Source organism: Hoplias malabaricus, chromosome 11, assembly GCF_029633855.1.
Source record: "Hoplias malabaricus isolate fHopMal1 chromosome 11, fHopMal1.hap1, whole genome shotgun sequence".
Taxonomy (NCBI): domain Eukaryota; kingdom Metazoa; phylum Chordata; class Actinopteri; order Characiformes; family Erythrinidae; genus Hoplias; species Hoplias malabaricus.
In genome coordinates this window covers 7,875,957-7,896,558 of record NC_089810.1, presented here as the reverse complement: position 1 = coordinate 7,896,558, position 20,602 = coordinate 7,875,957, and the positions used below count along the sequence as shown (strand labels likewise).

Here is a 20,602-nt window from a genome sequence, read left to right as displayed (position 1 = left end):
ACTCTTTCAGCAGTGCGTGTTTTGACCCGGTTCTATCAGAGCGGAGTTAACTCTTTCAGCGGCACGTGTTCTGACCCGGTTCTATCAGAGCGGAGTTAACTCTTTCAGCAGTGCGTGTTCTGACCAGGTTCTATCAGAGCGGAGTTAACTCTTTCAGCAGTGCGTGTTCTGACCCGGTTCTATCAGAGCGGAGTTAACTCTTTCAGCGGCACGTGTTCTGACCCGGTTCTATCAGAGAGGAGTTAACTCTTTCAGCAGTGCGTGTTCTGACCCGGTAATATCAGAGCGGAGTCAACTCTTTCAGCAGTGCGTGTTCTGACCCGGTTCTATCAGAGCGGAGTTAACTCTTTCAGCGGCACGTGTTCTGACCCGGTTCTATCAGAGCGGAGTTAACTCTTTCAGCAGTGCGTGTTCTGACCCGGTAATATCAGAGCGGAGTTAACTCTTTCAGCAGTGCGTGTTCTGACCCGGTTCTATCAGAGCGGAGTTGATTCTTTCAGTGGCACGTGTTCTGACCCGGTTCTATCAGAGAGGAGTTAACTCTTTCAGCAGTGCGTGTTCTGACCTGGTTCTATCAGAGCAGCGTTAACTCTTTCAGTGGCATGTGTTCTGACCCGGTTCTATCAGAGCGGTGTTAACTCTTTCAGCGTTTTGTGTTCTGACCCGGTTCTATCAGAGCGCCCCTAACTCTTTCAGCGGTGCGTGTTCTGACCCGGTTCTGTCAGAGCGCCCCTAACTCTTTCAGCAGTGCGTGTTCTGACCCGGTTCTATCAGAGCGCCCTTAATTCTTTCAGTGGTGTGAGCTGCAGTAGCTCTTCAGTGAGAGTTTCCGCTCAACACTCGTCCTCCCTCTGAACACTTTGGATCGGTACTGAGAGCTGCACCTCCGGAGCCCCCCACAGACCATTTCTCCTGCTTCCACTCCAAAAGCTTCACATGGCCCCTTCAGCCATAAGTTACAGTGCCCTCTGTGGTCAGTGTTAGTCACATCCCCTTCATAAGTAAACATGAGGATACTTATTATATAGTCTGTATGCTTTCTGGCCAGTTTTAACAGACATAAATACAGACCCTGCTTCCCCCGCTTCGCCCTCACCACCCCCCTACCCTGCTTTTTTAGGACGACTGTGCTTAATAAGCGTAGAAAGACAAAGTACACATCTGTTTGACTGTGGCACTCCGCGTGGCGCTGAGCCTCAGACGGAAATAGGTCATTACTGACATTCGCTTCACTTGCCTTGAGTGGCTGTAGCTGTGGTGACCTGATGTTTTGGCTGTGTGTGTGTGTGTGTGTGTGTGTGTGTCTTGAGAGGACTGGGGGGTTGGGGACACATGGCGGAGCTCTGTGTGTGTGTGTGTGAGTGAGTGAGTGAGAGAGAGAGAGAGAGAGAGAGAGAGAGAGAGAGAGAGAGAGAATGTGTATTTGACTAAGTCTGTGCTTTTGAGATGACCAAGGTCCTGCTCTTCTCTCCCTCTCTCTCTCTCTCTCTCTGTTGATCCCTGGAATCAATCCTTCACTGTGAATAGATAAAGAGCCTGTTTCAAGGCCCACCGCCTGCTCAGTCTCTCACTGCTCCATGAGAAACTGAGGATATGACTTGGAGCTTCTCTGTAAGGCTTCTATTTTAAACTTTATTTTCCACTAAACCCGAGCAACGTATGTTTCATTAGAGACCAGTCTTTATTCTTGTCTGTGACTGAAGGATTGTTATATATTCTGTGCTTTAAAGCGTGCCTCCATTCTGTGCCCCTGGGTGGTCTCAGCCAAATGCAATATACAGAGAAACAAGTTTTGGACTTGTCTTAAGGAGCAGCTCCACCCCGAGGTCGGGTGTTAACCTCGTGTTGCAGTGGAATATAAAGTAAACTAATCTCAAATAAAATCTGAAATTCCAAATTAAAAAATCATTGATGTTGTGGTCAGTTCAGTCTCTGCAGCGCCTCCTCAGGTTCAACTCTGCTACTACATGCAAAGTAGAATGACATGTCGATGTTGCTGCCCCCTGATGGTTCTCTACCTGGAGAGGATAGCACCCACTACCGCTTTAGTCTCCGTGCCGCGTGGTTGTTTTTCTGTTGCTAAGGAAATTAAACACACGATGAGCCTGGTCCTCTCCACACTGCCCCTTGTGTTGGCCCCTCCCAATTCTTTTTCAAATTTCTGTAAAGGCAAAGTGGACAATGAGCATGTTTCGTTTGCCTTTATATTTTTATTCTTTTTTTTTTTACCACGTTTTCTCCCAGCTGTATGTCATCTCAGTAAGATTAACTGTATCTGCAATGTGTTCTTTAAAACCTGTTCTGCAAATCCACGACCAGAGCCTGAGTTAAACCCTCGCAGGCAAATACTGACAGCAGGACTGATGCAGAAGATGAGAAATATGTGCAGAATTGCAGAAACGTTTGTCATGCTGCTTAAGCATGAAGCTCTAACACCTGGGGCTGGTTTCACAGACCTCTAGCAAATTATTAGATTTGCTTTCTCTTAAGAATAATCAGATTGCAAAGCCAAAAACCATTACATGTTTATTTTGTTGGTTTATATTTGAACGGCACCAGAACATTGACCACTCAGACTCCACTCTGAATGATCTCTCACACTCACTCTGAAACTAATATAGTGCCTTCAACAGGACAGAGAGCCTTGTGCCTCATTTATACAGTGATAGGAGACATAACGCACACAGAGAGTTCTGATTCTGATCTGATTTCTGTCATTCTGCACAGTGTGAATATGCACTCGCCGGGACCTCCCTATCACCAGAGGTACACCAGGGGGAACGCCACTCGTGCCGGTTGATTTCTTTTCCACTCCGGTGTCTAATGATTACTAAGGCCTGCTCCGTGCCGATGCCGACCCGTTAAACCGGTTACGATTTCATTTTCCATTTGCTGTGTCACTAAACCAGAACCAGGAAGTGTGTCTCTCAATAATTATGTTATATTTGCTGTCGTCTGATGTGTCTGATCTCTTTCCAGATTTCACAAAGTTAGCAAGTTAGCATGCTAAAGGGGGATTAATAATTAAATTCATTCATTCATTCATTCATTATCTGTAAGCGCTTATCCAGTTCAGGGTCGCGGTGGGTCCAGAGCCTACCTGGAATCATTGGGCGCAAGGCGGGAATACACCCTGGAGGGGGCGCCAGTCCTTCACAGGGCAACACAGACACACACACACGTACATTCACTCACACACTCACACCTACGGACACTTTTGAGTCGCCAATCCACCTACCAACGTGTGTTTTGGGACTGTCGGAGGAAACCGGAGCACCCGGAGGAAACCCACGTGGACACAGGGAGAACACACCACACTCCTCACAGACAGTCACCCGGAGGAAACCCACGCAGACACAGAGAGAACACACCACACTCCTCACAGACAGTCACCCGGAGGAAACCCACGTGGACACAGGGAGAACACACCACACTCCTCACAGACACTACCTGCTGCGCCAGCGTGCCGCCCTAATTAAATTCAAATTAAATAAAATTATGAAAACATATAGAAACCTGAACAAAAAAGATTTTGTGGCAAAAATGGTTTAAATTTGGAACCAATCAGTAGATCCTTAAATTATTAAACTCTCCCACCGAGTGATTACAGGTCGCAAGAATGCTAACTGTGATAAGAAAACCGGGCTCACTTTCTCATTGTAATCATTTCTCTGCGGAACCGTGTCTGTGTTGGAACAGTTGCCCTCTGCTCAGAACCTTTCGACCCTGGAAAGAGGCCATTGTGTCAAAACAAACTTGAGGAGAATTTAATTGCTCATTAGTGGCTCTGTTATGGCTCAGGAGACGAAGTGGTGTTTTTCCTAAACTTTCTTAGGAGAAAAGAATGAGACATGAGAGAAATAAAGTCGTGTTTAGTTCATTTGACAAATCTGAGCACAGTTTATGACTTTACTGGGATCTCCACTGGAATTCCTGAGGAGACGTGAGAAATTACTGAGGTTTTCAATGAGGAGAAACATGTGAGCAGCAGGAGACCTTTACTGTTTTCCTTTGTTTTTCCATCTGATCTCATTGTTGTCTTTGTGAAACTACAGAGACTGTTTGTTTTTTCTTTCCTGTGGGGGGTGTGTGTAAAAGACATTGTGGGGACTACATTCTGTTGCTTCCTTGTAGTAATAAGCAGGTTCTCACAAATCCACATCTTTATATTTTTTGATCTTTTAGTGTTAGGGTTAGCATTAATTAGCATTTCTCTCTCTCCCTCTCTCTCTCTCTCTCTCTGCTCATGGCAGAGAAACTGCAGCTACATCTTAAAGACCTCTAAACTTAGAAAAGAATGAATTGAGATGAGGGTGTTGTTCTATTCCTGCTCCATGGGTGGGTAATATTGACTTATTTTTGCTGTGGATGGAACTGTTTCTAAATTTGGGAGAGAGCTAACCTCATGTAAACAAATGAGAGAAAAGCAGTTCCCCAGAATCAAAGACATTGCCTCTAATCTAGTGCAATATAACTCTGGATATTCCTGTGACAGCTAAATTATGCCTGATGTCAAATCAGCCGTTGGGATCCAGTGAGAGCTTGGGCACTGCTGTGGTTTTCTTCATATCTAGGCCAGCGCCGCCACTCAAGCCCCCTGTCAATTTCCCGACTGAATTACTGCCTTGGGCTGTTTGAAGGGACCACTGTTTTTAAGGAAGTGCTGATACCTGTTGCTTAATGAGTTTATGGATGGAATTTTCTCATTCCTTATTAGTGAAAGTAGGTTTCTGGGACTTCCCTTTAGAAGAATAACTGCTCTTTGGTGGTGGAAGTGGGTTTTTACAAAGAGAGCGTTATTGTTCAGGAGCTCGGAGGGGACAGCGGACAGCGCTAAAGCTAAAGAGTCCCTCAGTTGCCACACAGCTGCAGGGGCTCGGGTCCTGGGTGGGACCCTCTCGTCGGGTCATTGTCTGTGAGGAGTGTGGTGTGTTTGTGTGTGTCTGTGTGGGTTTCCTCTGGGAAATCCAAATGCACATGTTGGTCAGTGGAGTGACTGTGTGACATCGTTAACTGGTGTGAGAGAGTGGGTGAGTGTGTGAAGCTGTCCACAGGTGTGAGTGACTGGGTGAGTGTGTGACTGGGTGAATGCGTGCAACTGAAATTACAGACTACTCTTTGTTTACACACTGCTCTTTGTTTGTTGTTGTGCTCTGTTGCCTTGTGCTTGTTCTACCTCGTTAGCGTGCTCGCTAACTCCAGCTTTATGGCCTGTTTAAATCCAGCATGCAAACAGCCGAGGAGAGCAGAGGCAGCAAATTACACCGTTTGCTCAATCACAGACGTAGATTATTTATAGCCTTCGTGCTAAACTTGCAGCGACGGTGTACTTATGGCACGTCTCCTGTTGCAGTGGGCGAGGTTCTGGCTCTGGAGACATGCCAGTGGTTTACAGGTTTATAGAGACATTACGAAATATGACTTTCAAACAGCACAGGGACTGTTTTCAAACTGTAGTGTTATGTCAGCAACTAAAGCAGTAAAAAATAGTAGTAAAAACTTAAAAAACAATCATTTCTTTAGCCATTCAGACTGCTGAGAAAAGCTTGTCCCATTGAGTGATTCAGGGTCACGCTCAGTGTAGCTCAAAAACAGTCAGCCAGGTGCAAGCCAAATGACCACCCCCCTTTCCTTTCTGCTCTCTCTCTCCCTCTCTCTGTCCCTGGTTGTATTATCCCCTCCAGGCCTCATACCCCATCAACAACAATGCAACACACTAATAAAATGCTTCTAGAGGAAGCGCTGGAAGTGTGCTGCAGCATCTGTAACATCCCTAACAGTGTCCCGAGCTCTGATTGAGAACAGTCCGTACCATCGGAGTGAAGTGAGAGTCTGTGTGTTCTCTACATCATGTTCTGCTCCGCGTCTCATTGATCGCTCTCTGCAGAACTTCGTGAAGGTTCTCAGGGCTTCGCTGTGGAGTCTCGCCTGCATCGATCGCCTGAGGGACGCCGGAGAGTTACATAAACACACCATGAGCCCTCCTGCTGCCTGCAGCACTTTACCTCAAACTTGCAGTCAGGCTCGAACAAGTCGGGCAGACTCCGCCCTGGTGTTTTCACTGTTTCTCTTCACGGCTACAGCTGGAGGGAGGTGTGTGAATGTGAGAAATAAAGGAGTGTATTGTTAGTTTGCAGCCTGAAGATACTTCTCGGAGATAAAGGAGCTCTGGGTGGATGCTGACAGACGGGTTCTGAGAGGTGTTCTGTCCAACTGTGTCACACGGGCAGAGGCTTTGAGTGTTACCCTCTCACACACTGACAGTGTTCTTATCTCATGGGTAATGTGTGGGGCATTTTGGGGCAGTAGCTGCCCCGTGTAGGCAGTTTTGCCCCGCTATTCCACCCCATAGTGATTCATTAAACCATACACCCGTATCTACAGACTGTTTATATTGTTGTGATGGATGTTGAGACATCACCCTCATATCACACTCACACTACACTCTCTCGTCACATTCGCACCACACTCTCAATGCACTCGTGTCTCTCTCACACTGACCCCACACTCACATCACTCTCACGCCACACTTGTGCCACAGTCGTGCAACATTTAAGCACATTCACGTCACACTCACTTCACACTACACTTGAGTCTCACTTGCTTCACACTCTTGTCACGTTCACATTACACTCACACACTTGCGCACCACACCCACGTAACGCTTGCGTTACATCCACCTCACAATCTCACCACACACACCACAATCAAACCAGAGGAGGTCAGCTCAGACCAGCACAAGGACCAGGCTGAATTTAGCTCCTTATTCACCAGCTTCGCGTTTGAATTTGCCACTCCACCTTAAATGCAGTTAGGGCTTTTAAGTCTTGGCCAAATGGTGACCTGTGGTTTTATTGGAATCTGTGGAAAGCAGAGATTCTGAACTCGTAAAAGGAGATTAAAGGGCACCGCTGAGTTTGTTTTAACGTGTGTATGTATTTTTCCTCAATTATTTTAAAATGATGCACCAGGATTTAAGTGCTACTTTATTTAAGGTGGATCTGAAAAGTCGAGGAGCTTTGAATAAGGAATATTTAAGCCTCAGTTGTAGTTGGTCACTGCTCCAACAGGAAACACATGTAGTTCACCACCATCTCCATGCTCTGTCTCTCTGTGCTGAAAGAAGCCATACCCCCCCCCCCCCGGTTTAACCCAAATGCCCCCCATTGTGACTAGTTCTGGGGATGGCTCTGCTCCTCTGTGTCCTCATAGAGCATTAACCTTTAGTGACAGTGGAAGTGAATTCAGTAGAAAACAAAGCTGTCTTTGTGGCGCACCATGAGCTCCTTTACGTTTGTGTGCTTCCCCGTTCACCAGTGTAGTTTTCCTTCCCTGTTTTGATACCGTCCTGTCTTTTTAAATGGCAAACCACATGATGGTGAAGATAATTAGAGGTGTCTGCATGCTCCACCAATCAGAGAAAGGGAAGGCTTTTCATGGCTCAGAGACAGCACTGCTTCTTTTGGCCCCAGTGCACCACTGACAGATTACGGACCATGACTGAGTGCTTATATTTAACCAGAGTTCATCCAAAACAAAAGTCAGGCCCACGCTACTGAGCCGTAATGAACGTTCCTACATGTCAGCACCGCTCCGGGGACAGAGCACGGCTTTACACCCCGAACTGTCGGCTGAAATAGGCTCGAGCACGTGTGGATTATTTAGTTCTGTTTGAGAGGATCGTGACGGGACAGGGATGTTGTTATAAGAGGTGCAGGTCTCACTTTTGGTTCCTGAGGTCAAGGTTAGGGTTGGTAGGTGTGTGTGTGTGTGTTGCTCTTGCACCCAGTGATAAACCCTGAACAGGATGAAGTTGTTACAGAGGCTGAATGAATAAATGAATACTGTCAGTCTGGTGTCGTTTAGGTTCTAATACTCCACATTTGTGTGTGTTGGGCTCCTGCACGTGTTGGTTTACACATGTGGGTTTTGGAAATGGTTCTGAACCTTAGTAAAACTAAACTTGGGTGATATTTATTGAGTAAATAATCTTTGCTTGAACTCTGTGCTCCCTTTCAACCACACACACACACACACACACACACACACACACACACTGTCCTTGGCACATAAATATCCTTCTGTATATTATGCCCTGTTTTTTTTAAAGTCATTTTATGTCAGAAATAGCAGACAGAGAATGGCCTGCAGTGAACCGACTTTTGGAACGGCACGTTCCTCTCATTTCAAATGGAGTAATGGCAGTAATTGCTGCACGAGGACACAATCTTCTGTGCTGCAGAGAGGAGACTGAGGACCACTGTGCAGGAGGGAGACGTGGCTCTGAGCTGCTATGGCCCAGCTCCTCGTCAAAGACTCAGATTAGAAGGGACACATTAATTAATTACATGTTCACATTAATTTAGGGATCTTAAGCTCCAAAAAAAAAACACACTGTGAAACAAGACCCCAATCAGTTTTCTGTGTGTTGCCTGAGTCAGAAAACACAGGATACAACGAGCCGTTCTGATTCTGCTCCGCTTCTGACGTCAAGTGCAGAGACTTTAGAATGGCCCCGCCCCCTCGTCTGAGTCTGTCCAATCACAGCGCTGGACCCGCGTTTATGTGAGAGCGAAAAGACGAGGTTAAAACAGACTCAACAAGCGCGGAGAAATAAGAGCACCGAGTAAAAACGGAGAAGAAAGAGAACAGAGTGAAAACGGCTAAAAACCAGAGCTTCTGCTCCTCGCTCCTCAGTGCTGTGCGCTCGGGGTCGGGGTGAACAGCGAGCGGCTCGTTATCATTTAAAGGAACAGGTGCGTTCTGAACAGGGGCTGTTTACACAGGGGGAGAACACTGCTGTGGGGCTCATGGGGTTTGGACCAAAGCAGTCCACGTTAAATCAAAGAAGGCATTTGTCAGAATCAGGGATAGTTTGTCAGAATCAGTGGGATGAAGCGAGAACTGTAAGCTTGGGTGTTTCTGAGATAAATGGCCAAGCTCAAACACGACAGCAGTTTAAACGGGGCCCGCCAGAGCTGCCAATAAAACACTGTGTCTCGGTTCTAGTTTTGCAGCAGTTGCTTTCTAATGAAACCGAGGACTGACATTTCATTACAGTCGATTGCGTCTGTATTAATATATATATATATATAAACAAGCATTAAATAAACACTCTGCAGAACAACACAGCACTGCACTTCTGCGTTTGACACTAACGTTAGGAGAGATTTCTTCATGTGTTGGGTTTCTGAGAATTTTGGATTTGTGCTGACTGCACTTTGTCTACTTACAGTACATCAAGATTCCTGCCCCCACCGCGGACACCACTGACGCCCTGCGAGTCTTTTCCTTCTACCTGTCCAGCGACAGCAAGGACAAACCTCAAGCCAGCTTTGACTGTATTCATCAGTATGTCTCAGGGTGAGTCACAACACAGTCTCAACACAGATTCAACTGGGTCTGTGTGCGAATGATTTTCCTCACAATTTTATCGTTGCATTTTGGTACAAGACCCTGCAGTAATCACACCACTTCAGCAGAATATTAATTTAGTAAAGCGGTTAAATTTACAAAGCTGGAGCTCAAAAAACATTCAGAAATTGGGACTTTTAACAATTGTGCAAAGCCTACTAGTGCAAAAATGTGTTCCCTCAGTCCATAAGAGCAGAGACGTTTAAGAGCTGTGTGAAAACGGCTCAAATGAGACGTGAGAGAAATAAGAGAAATCAACAAAATGAGCGCAGGGAGATAAGAGAACTCAAGAGAACTCAGAAGAAGACAGTGGAGACGTAAAGGAACCAGGCAAAAATGAGAGCAGGGATGTAACCGAAACAAAATAAAGAGCTGTGAAATGACAGAATGGGATGAAAATAAGTGAACTGAGCAAAAGATAGATAGATAAATAGATAGATAGGTGGGCTCTGAATTTTGCTCAGCGCTGTAGACGTGATGATGCTGAAGTGAAGTCCTGTTGGGTCAGAGTTAGTGATGGTGGGTTGCATGAAATTTACAAAGATATAGTTTTAATCATGGATAGTTTACTCTGCAGTATTTTTAGCATTAGCTGATGGGCGGTTAATTGGGTCAGTCCGGTTTAAACGGACCTGTAATGTGTGTATAAATGTCTAGGCAGATTGAAATAATTATACGTCAATGCAAGTGCGTTCATGCTCCGTGCTAAATTTGTGTTGCGGAGGCTTACGCTTGTGAGGACAAATATTTTCACTGACCCTTGGACCCAAATTACATCACACCATGTGTGTGTTTTTCTGCCGCAGCTCGAGTGGCACTGATCTGTTGATTCTGGAGCTCAAAAAGAGGCTTGTGGGTCCTACAGTACTTTGCTTGTCTTACAGAAAGAATAGCTTTGCACTGGTTTGTGGGAAAATAGGATGCAAAGCGATTCCAGCAAGCTGGCTGAGGGCATTAGTCATAAATTAGTCACCGGCTTTCCGGTTGAACTGTGCACAATGGCCCCAACTGTGCCACAGATGCGCCGGGAGAAAATGAGAAAACACGAGCGGAACGGTGTTCAGGAGTTCAGAGCTGTGGCAGACATTTCAGACACAGACCCGGCTTGGCTTAGGGATGGGTGGTATCCATAATATTCATCACATAATACGGTCTCATAATAATAACACGGTATACGGTATTACAGTGCACTGTCAGGCTGCAAGAGCCACATGAGTGAAAGGTTTTCGGCACTGTGCAGTTCAGCTCAGCACATCCCGACAGCGCACACAGTCAATGAGCTCCCACAGCGCCCCCTCCCAGTGGCTCATAGATGAACATAAATTAACCTTTTGGCCTTGTGCTTAGAAACACAGAACAGAAATTTAACACACCACAAACACATGACAAATACCGCCTTCATTTCGAGATATTTAAGATATCATCATTTTCAGATATTGTCTCGATGGGTTCAAGTGGGACATGGGCTCTGGGTGGGACTGGTACATCGGTTATTAATGGGACCCATGGATAAATGTGTGCAGCCACATGAGGGCAGTCGATATTGGGTTAAGTGCAGTCCTGATGGGCCCTGTGAGTCCAGAACCTCAGAACTACAAGGGCTTGCTGGATCACAGAATGATCAGTAATGGCATCACCATCACAACATAAACCACCCAGTGCCAGAAGCAGTATTAGCAGTGTACTAGCTACATATGGCACAAACAGCTAGCAGGATACGTGTGGTTTTTAGTGCTATAGAAAAGACAAAATAATGGGTCCTACTCTACTTACCTTGGAAATTGCTTTTCCATCAGGTAAATTTGGTCTCTTTTTAAGTCCCTGCTCTCTCATGGTTCGGAGCGAGCCGAGTAGGGACTAAACTAAAAATACACAGTGAGTAAACAACGCTTAACATTACCACCGTAGTTAGTTTTTGGTTTCCAAAGCCCTCTTTTCCCTCTTAGAGATGGGGTTTTGAGACAACACCCGGTCCATTTCAGGGGGGAGCTGTGGGAGTGGAAATCCAATCCATACCAGGGACCAAACAGAGAGTAAAGTCCAGTAGAATAGGTACCATACAGTGGGACAAGAGCCAAAAGAGAGCAGTGGAACTCCAGCATCAGGACTGGGAACTAAGTGGTGCCCCTTCCTATAAACACTGTGACAAGCCATAATAAACACACTCGTTTCTATGTTTCTGTTCTTCTCAGGGATGGCAGGGACCACCTGGAAGGCCAGGGCAGTATTCAGGACAAGATCACAGTGTGTGCCACGGACGACTCCTACCAGATGACCCGCGAGCGAATGTCCCAGGTGGAGAAAGACATCTGGAGTCGATCTGCCATTGAGATCAAACCTGGGGCCACACATCCAAGTAAGGAGAGAGACATTTCCCTGCCCCTGCGCACACACACACACACAAACACACACACCCATGACCTGAGGAAAGGATTCAGTAGAGTTCAAAAGATGGTATGAACGTGACATCACTGCGGTTACACCCTCTGAGTGGCAGCATGTGTTCAGTGTGAGTGCAGTGACAACACAAACGTGATCGACTTCACAAATAGATTCAGAGCTCTCTGTTTACAGACTCACTCACTGTCTTTAATTTAATCAGGTGCTTGTTTCAGTCCTGGTTTCACACTGTTTTTCTTTTAAAATGATGGTTCTCCCAGGGTCTTTAAGTAATGATAGTGGTTCTATATATGTGCGAATACTCAAAGAATGATAAGAACGCTTACAAGATTTTCTCCAGATCGATCCAAATTATTATGTAAATGGTTTTATTTCAAATCTTTTTGGAAAATTGTTATAAATAGCAACAAAAATGGGTTCTGCTGCTCTTACAAGCTTGACATTGTAATAATGGCAGGACCTTTTATTATCACTTTCAAAACTGTTCTATATTAGAACCATATACATACATTTTTCATGGATCTGAGGAATCCTTTAAACATGCAGATGGTTTTTGGAGTAGACGTGGTTCTATGTTGCCTAGTCTCAGCCACAGATTCTGATACTTTCAGTGCCTTAAGCTCACCTCACTGTCAGGATTTTGCCAGTTGTATTCTGATTGACTGTCAGCTTCCTCCTACATGTCATGCCAAAATAGCAGACTTGGGATTGGTCCTTTTGTGTGTCAGTCAAGTTTCTTTTCCTGCAGTAGTAGGCGGTTCATGGCCACGTTCAGTGGTGAAGGGTACAGTCCCTGGCGAAGTGAGACAAAGGGTCTGTCCCAAAACCTAATGAGCTCTGAAAGTAGGCACTGACTCCGTAGGCAGCTGTTTAAGTCGGCAGCATTTTAACGAAAGTCTGTCCTCATGAGGCAGAATATTGAGACGCTGTATCTAGAGAGCGATTGTGTCAAGGCTTGTTACCGCCCACCGCACACAACTGGTGTTTTTATCTGGGAGAAGAGTGAAATGGAATGGAGTTGTGCTTGTGTTGCATCATGGGATTGCCTTTGTGGCTGAGGAACAGTTCAATGCTCTCTTACATTTCAGCCAGATTAAGGTTTCTCAGTAGGCAGCGGATTTAAGGTGTCTAAGAATTGGGACAACCCATGTGTCAGGAGCACACACACTATGACGTAAAATGTCGCTAGGTTTTGGGACAGACTGATTATTTGAGGCTCTGTCTGACTGAGGGGGCACCTTTACAGTGTCATCAGTGCAGAGAGCTACACAAACAGCAGCCCCTAACAACAGTAGAATATATTTAACGGTTTTATGTCTCGGCCAATTAGATTTTACCCAGGTTTTAGGATTTTCTCTCGATGGCCAACTGGTCCTGCAGTCGGCCCTGAGTTAGTTTGCCACTGATCAAAAAGCCCTTGTTTGCGGTGGGATCTTCCGCCCCCTTTTCTGTCCTTGACCCCCTTCCCCGCGCTGCGCAGGCACGGCGCCAGAGAACCTGCTCCATTAATGTGATTGAGATTGCCGGAAGTATGCACTAACAAGTCTCACGCTGTGCGGATGAAGCTGAGCCTGGGATTTTAATTACCATGGCTGGGACTCAATTAGGTTTTCATCTGCAGAAATGCTGAATTATACATGGGCGCTGTCTCTGAAGCCAGGGCTGCGATTCCCCCCCGAGGAGCTTGAAAGGGACGAGATTTGTCCTCGGTCTCGAGTGTGTGGCCCAGCTTCACACACATCGTATGCTTCTTTTTATCCTTTCTTAATTCCTAAAGGTAATATGTGGGTAGGTACATTGGCTGTGTGCAAATGTCCAGTGAGTGACTGGGTGAGTGTGTGAAACTGTCCAATTGTGTGTGAGTGGCAGTGTGTGAAACTGTTCAATGGGGTGTGAATGACTGGGTGAGTGTGTGAGTGACTGGGTGAGTGTGTGAAAGGGTCCAATGGTGTGTGAGTGACTGGGTGAGTGTGTGAGTGACTGGCTGAATGTGTGAAAGTGTCCAATGTTGTGTGAGTGACTGTGTGAGTGACTGAGTGAGTGTGTGAGTGACAGGATGAGTGTGTGAAACTGCCCAATGGTGTGTGAGTGACTGTGTGAGTGACTGAGTGAGTGTGTGAGTGACAGGATGAGTGTGTGAAACTGCCCAATGGTGTGTGAGTGACTGTGTGAGTGACTGAGTGAGTGTGTGAGTGACAGGATGAGTGTGTGAAACTGCCCAATGGTGTGTGAGTGACTGTGTGAGTGACTGAGTGAGTGTGTGAGTGACAGGATGAGTGTGTGAAACTCCCCAATGGTGTGTGAGTGACTGTGTGAGTGACTGAGTGAGTGTGTGAGTGACAGGATGAGTGTGTGAAACTGCCCAATGGTGTGTGAGTGACTGTGTGAGTGACTGAGTGAGTGTGTGAGTGACAGGATGAGTGTGTGAAACTGCCCAATGGTGCGTGAGTGACTGAGTGAATGTGTGAAACTGTCCAACGGTGTGTGAGTAACTGGGTGAGTGACTGGCTGAATGTGTGAGTGACAGGATGAGTGTGTGAAACTGCCCAATGGTGCGTGAGTGACTGGGTGAGTGTGTGAAACTGTCCAATGGTGTGTGAGTGACTGGGTGAGTGTGTGAAACTGTCCAATGGTGTGTGAGTAACTGGGTGAGTGACTGGCTGAATGTGAGAGTGACTGGATGAGTGTGTGAAACTGCCCAATGGTGCGTGAGTGACTGGGTGAGTGTGTGAAACTGTCCAATGGTGTGTGAGTGACTGGGTGAGTGTGTGAAACTGTCCAATGGTGTGTGAGTAACTGGGTGAGTGACTGGCTGAATGTGAGAGTGACTGGGTGTGTGTGTGAAACTGTCCAATGGTGTGTGTGTGAGAGGCTCTGTGATCCAGGGTGCGTTCTTTACTTGCACTCAGTGATTCTGGGTTGGCTCTGGCCCCACTGTGTTCCTGTTTAGGATGAATCTCTTACAGGAAATGAATGAATGAAGGAATGAAAGAGGTATGGTATGTAAAGTGCAGGGTTTTACATGACCATTGCTGACGGATTCAGCCCTTGCTGTCCGTCTAAGTTCCAGCAGCACACAGGGGTCCAGCCGTGCGGCCATTCTTTGCGGCCTGTTCCTGCTCGTACGGAGATAAAAGGGTCGCGAGGGAAGAGCCTCTTGCGGCAGGGTGCTGCACTTCTGTGGCCAAGTAATGGACGCTTATTTCCCAGGAGTTTCTAAATGCAGCTTTTGCAATCATAGATCTCAGAGCCGGGCGATTTTAAATGTATAGCAGGTATTCCAGAGCGAACTTGATTACAGAGGCCTGGTCTGTCTTTAAGGGCGGCAGGAGCGCACTTCACAGACTCGGAGGGTGTGCAGCACTTCATCAAATATTTTACAACCTGTGTATTGTTTGTGCTGTGGTTTGTGGGTCTCGGAGGTTGAAAGATGTGTGGCAGGTGATCCTGTGATAATCCTAAAATAAGAGCACAAGCCACACGGGGCAACCATTGCTCTTATCATTCGAGAAGTGGGCTACCCCCTTAACTGGCAGGAAAAGTGGGGGTTGGGAGTGGTACAGGGACAGCACTGTCTCCTCCCTCAACTTACACAGCTGAGTTGCCCTAACAGAACGCTGCCTGTCACTGAGTGTGTGTGCTTACTTGGGCTCCCCCTACAGTTGCAGAGTGTAATTCACCTGTACAGCAGTGTCCTGAACTCACAAGTGAATGGAAAGGGATGGATTCCTACCCTCCTTCAGAATTTACATAGTGCCGTTTCTGCAGTGCTGAGCCCAGAGTAGCAACGACAGAGTCTCCATTCCCCTAGTTACAGCTCAGAGGGGCATCACAATGATTTTGAAGTTGTTATTTTAAGGTAAAAATACGACCGACTGTTGTTTTAAATGCAGAGGCATTTCACTGTACATTGGGCAATGACCATGAAAGCACATTAACTGTAGTGTCAGTGTAGTGTATACATCTGTGTCTCACATGTTGTTTTTGTTGAAGAGTTGTATGCTATGAGAAGATCCCCCGGGAGAAACAGCGCTAATCTGCTTCAACAGTTGGAGCATGTTTTGATTCAGCACTTTCTTTGCCAAGTGCGTCCTGTTTAGGCGTCAGAAGGAATTCGCCGCTCTCTCGTCTGTTTGCCAACATCTTGAACTTTGTAAATCAGGAACAGTTCTCGTAAATGGAGACATTGTTTTCTCTCAGCGAGTCAGTGGTGTTGTAGCGTATACTTAACGCTCTGGTCAGGACCTGCGAGCACTGGCAGTCTGCAGTTTGAGCAACAGTGGAAGCATTCACACAACAATACCCAGACGAAAGGCATGATGTGTTGTCCGTTAGCAACCTGCAGTTATTCTGGGGGGCAGTGAGGCTGTGGTTTTGGCAACTTCTGAGGTCCTGAAAGCATTTTTAGTGTCTAGTATTATAATGATGTTTGTATCTGTGATTGCGTTACAGCGTCTGGGTTCATATCGCCTGTGTGAGGTGGTGTCATTCAAAAATACATTCACAACCAACATAATAACAATGTACTCACACGGTACCTGAGCAGGTGTGGATCTTCAGTATGTGTTTAATGCCCACACACGGAGAACCTGATGCATACATTACAGTTATTATATTTCTAAAGTGTAGAAAACTGGGACGTTAGCTTCATATCTTGGAGTGGTCTGCTCTTGTAGAGTACAGTATGTTTATCAGTCGATATCCATGGTCCACTACTGTCCAGTAATGAGAGGTACACATTTGCACAGTTATCCACTGATAATACGATTCTGATATTGTTTCTCAGCCCTGTTTAGTGAATCCCTGCTTGATCTTTATACCTCATATACCACTTTATTAAATAAAACTTACCATATCTTGAGTCAGAATGTATTGTAAACAGTGTGGTGTTTCCTCTTAGCACCCTACAGCACATTCTGGGTGGAGATTTGGAGAAACACATGTAAAACTAACACCAATCCTGTTCTTCTTCCAGAGAAGGAAGTTACAAGTGTAAATAGATCAGTGAAATAACAAACAGAGTATTTACACGCCTTAAAATCGGCCGAGCGTACCTTAATACTGCAGGAATAATGTAGCAAGCCCAGATTACTGCCTGAAATTAGAGACAGCCGGGAAGAATATGTACGTTTCGAGGTGCAGACAAATACTCTAGATTTGTATCTGTCAAAGGGGTAAAACTGTGAAAAGGTTGTGACAAGGAATTTAAAACCTGTACATTATTATATATATATATTGTTTTTGTTTGTTGTAATTAAACTATATTGTTACTTGGATTGCATTGTTTAAATCTAGTATTGAGAATGTCACTTACGAGAAAATGATTTGGGGTGCGCGTCAGTCTACGGCGTAGTGTTCGTTTCGATGTGTTGTCTACGGCATAGTGTTTGTTTCGGTGTGTGGTCTCCGGCGCAGTGTTTGTTTCGGTGTGTTGTCTACGGCGTAGTGTTCGTTTCGATGTGTTGTCTACGGCGTAGTGTTCGTTTCGATGTGTTGTCTACGGCGTAGTGTTTGTTTCGGTGTGTGGTCTCCGGCGCAGTGTTTGTTTCGGTGTGTTGTCTACGGCGTAGTGTTCGTTTCGATGTGTTGTCTACGGCGTAGTGTTCGTTTCGATGTGTTGTCTACGGCGTAGTGTTTGTTTCGGTGTGTGGTCTCCGGCGCAGTGTTTGTTTCGGTGTGTTGTCTGCGGCGTAGTGTTCGTTTCGGTGTGTTGTCTACGGCGTAGTGTTCGTTTTGATGTGTTGTCTACGGCGTAGTGTTTGTTTTGGTGTGTGGTCTCCGGCGCAGTGTTTGTTTCGGTGTGTTGTCTACGGCGTAGTGTTCGTTTCGATGTGTTGTCTACGGCGTAGTGTTCGTTTCGATGTGTTGTCTCCGGCACAGTGTTTGTTTCGGTGTGTTGTCTACGGCATAGTGTTCTTTAGGTGTGTAGTCTACGGCGTAGTGTTCATTTCGATGTGTGGTCTATGACGTAGTGTTCGTTTTGGTGTGTTGTCTCCGGCACAGTGTTTGTTTCGGTGTGTGGTCTCCGGCACAGTGTTCATTTCGGTGTCTTGTCTCCGGCACAGTGTTTGTTTCGGTGTGTTGGCTACGGCGTAGTGTTCATTTCGGTGTGTGGTCTATGACGTAGTGTTTGTTTCGGTGTGTGGTCTACGGCGTAGTGTTCGTTTCAATGTGTGGTCTATGACGTAGTGTTCGTTTTGGTGTGTTGTCTCCGGCACAGTATTTGTTTCGGTGTGTTGTCTACGGCGTAGTGTTCGTTTCGATGTGTGGTCTATGACGTAGTGTTCGTTTCAATTTGTTGTCTATGGCATAGTGTTCGTTTCGATGTGTGGTCTATGACGTAGTGTTCGTTTCGATGTGTGGTCTATGACGTAGTGTTCGTTTCGGTGTGTTGTCTCCGGCGCAGTGTTTGTTTCTGTGTGTTGTCTACGGCGTAGTGTTCTTTAGGTGTGTAGTCTACGGCGTAGTGTTCATTTCGGTGTGTTTACGGTGTAGTGTTCGTTTTGGTGTGTTGTCTACGGCATAGTGTTCACTTCGGTGAGTTGTCTATGGTGCAATGTTCGTTTCGGTGTGTGAGCTGACCTCACAAACCTGACTCAAAGTCTTCCTTTGACCTCCTGCACAATTGAGGTGTATGTGAAATAACTGAAGGCAAAAAGGTACAGTGAGAACAGAAGCCCACTTTACAGCATTAAAAATGTAGTTAACACTTGTGCAGGCTCAGGACATGCAGCGTCCACTCAACAAACGGGGCCTCCGTCTTTGCTCTTGTGGCAACCTTCTGAGCAGGTCTTAAACTCCTTAATGAGATTAGGCTTGCTTGATATCTGTCAGCGCTGCTGTGGCCTCCTGGCTGGCTTCCAGGTGAATTACTACACACACACACACACACACACACACAGAGCCAGAGTAAGAGGTGGGCCTCTAGTTGAGCTCCCTCAGTTTCCATAGCTGTGTTGTTTGCTCAGGAGAAAGCTGTGTGTACAGTTAAAGCTCTTTCACGCTCCCGGCCGCTCGGAGCTCGGCGTCTCTGGAGAACGAGTCCCGCCGAGCACTGTTTACTCAAAAGCCATATTTCCTGAAGCAGTCCGACACGGGCTGTTTGCTTTACTGTATGTGTGACAGATATGTGTCATGGCCCTGGCACTAAGTTCCCTCTCTCCCTCCCTCTCTGTCTCTAATTTCACCTTGCCACCTTTGTCTCTTTTTTTGTCCTGCGTTTTGCATAACGAGAGTTGAGGGATTTAAGCGCTCCCAGAGGCGCCGGGCTATTTGAGATGCTCCCGGTTTATTTTCAGTCCTTTAGAAGTGGATGGGTTAGGTAATAATCCCTCCTCGTCCCTTACTGTGTCATGATTAACCCTGTATTGGCTGGACTTAATTTACGCAGTGGAGAGGAGAGGCCTGTCTTGTTGTGTAAAGAAATGGAAATAATTTGTGTTTTATCTCCTAATCTACTGACTATTGTGTTTCCCTTTACCTGGGAATTCACCCGTCGACAGTCTCTCGTTTACAGCTGGTCCAAAGCGCAGTAGACAGGCTTCTGACGGCACACGCAGAAGAGGAACAGTCTCTCCTATTGTCATTATTAAATCTCTTCATGACGCTGCCCTGAGCTACATTTTCAGACCCCCTTTACCTCTCCACTCTCCACTTACAGGGCGCTGAGATCCTCAAATCAGCCTGTTCTTGAGATTAAAAGATGACGGGGCCTTTTCTGTGGCAGCACCGGAATTATAGCCCAGCTCTCCATTTCATTAAGGATCATCTCCTACAGCAAACGCAGAGGTTTTTAAATCTGGTCTGAAATCCCTTCTGTTTTCTCAAGCATTTGAATGTTTTCACGTTCCGTTTATTAATGCTCTGTCGTCTGTGTGCCGTCTTGTAGTTTCCGTGCGGCTTTTAATGGAAAGTCTTTGACTTTATTGTAAAATGATTTGATTTGGAAACTTCTATTTAATAAATACAACATTATAACCCACTTTCTTCCAGGGAACAAAGGCTGTGGTCACAATACCACAAGGATCAAACACCACAGCACCCCAACAGCCCTCTTTAGGATTTCTGGTTTCAGCCCCTGTTTACTCCAAGCTGGAGGTGCACAGCAGTGAGGAGCAGAAGCTCTGGTTTTTAGTCATTTTCACTCGGTTCTCTTTCTTTTTTTTCATTTTTCTGCATTTTTATCCTCGTCTTTGTGCTCTCACATAAACATGGGTCCAGCACAAAATCAGAACTGACTAGGTTTATATTATTTCACAGAGTGGGTTACTACATGAGCTCCGGATCCACAGATTAATGCTCTAATCCACTCAACGTGATGTTTTCAAGATACGTCTCATTTAGATGTGGTTTATAAAAATCATGTCCTCATGTTCTGCTTTTTTCTTTTTTTTTTGTTTAGAGAAGTGTGTTAAGATCAAGAGGAAGCAGGGTCTGCCGGGGACCTTCGATGGCACTAACAGACATTCTCCCAGCAACAAGAGGAGCACAGGGCCCAGCACGGTGGCCCACAGGCCCTTGAGAGAGCGTGTCATCCACCTGCTGGCCCTGAAGCACTACAAGAAACCAGAGCTGCTGCTGTGGCTGGACAAAGAAAAGGCCAGCCCCAAGGACAAAGCTGACCTGAACACTGTGTTAGAAGAGGTAAAACACAGTCAAGAGTACACACACACACACACACACAAACACATACACACACCCAAGCAGGTACGCGCTCAAAGATACACCTTCCCTCATGCTGCATAGCGTAACCTTCACTGGTCCATATGCACAACAACCACAGCCCTTA

General features: G+C 46.1%; 1 protein-coding gene across 1 annotated transcript in view; it reads left to right on the top strand.

Moving 5' to 3' along the window:
- Positions 1-20,602, top strand: part of LOC136709217 (RNA polymerase II elongation factor ELL) — a 55,476-nt gene that overhangs the window by 21,448 nt on the left and 13,426 nt on the right. Inside the window, exons 3-5 of the mRNA XM_066684302.1 lie at positions 9,236-9,363; positions 11,607-11,770; positions 20,216-20,457. Of these exons, the coding sequence (XP_066540399.1) occupies positions 9,236-9,363; positions 11,607-11,770; positions 20,216-20,457 (534 nt within the window). The remainder of the gene's footprint in view (positions 1-9,235; positions 9,364-11,606; positions 11,771-20,215; positions 20,458-20,602) is intronic.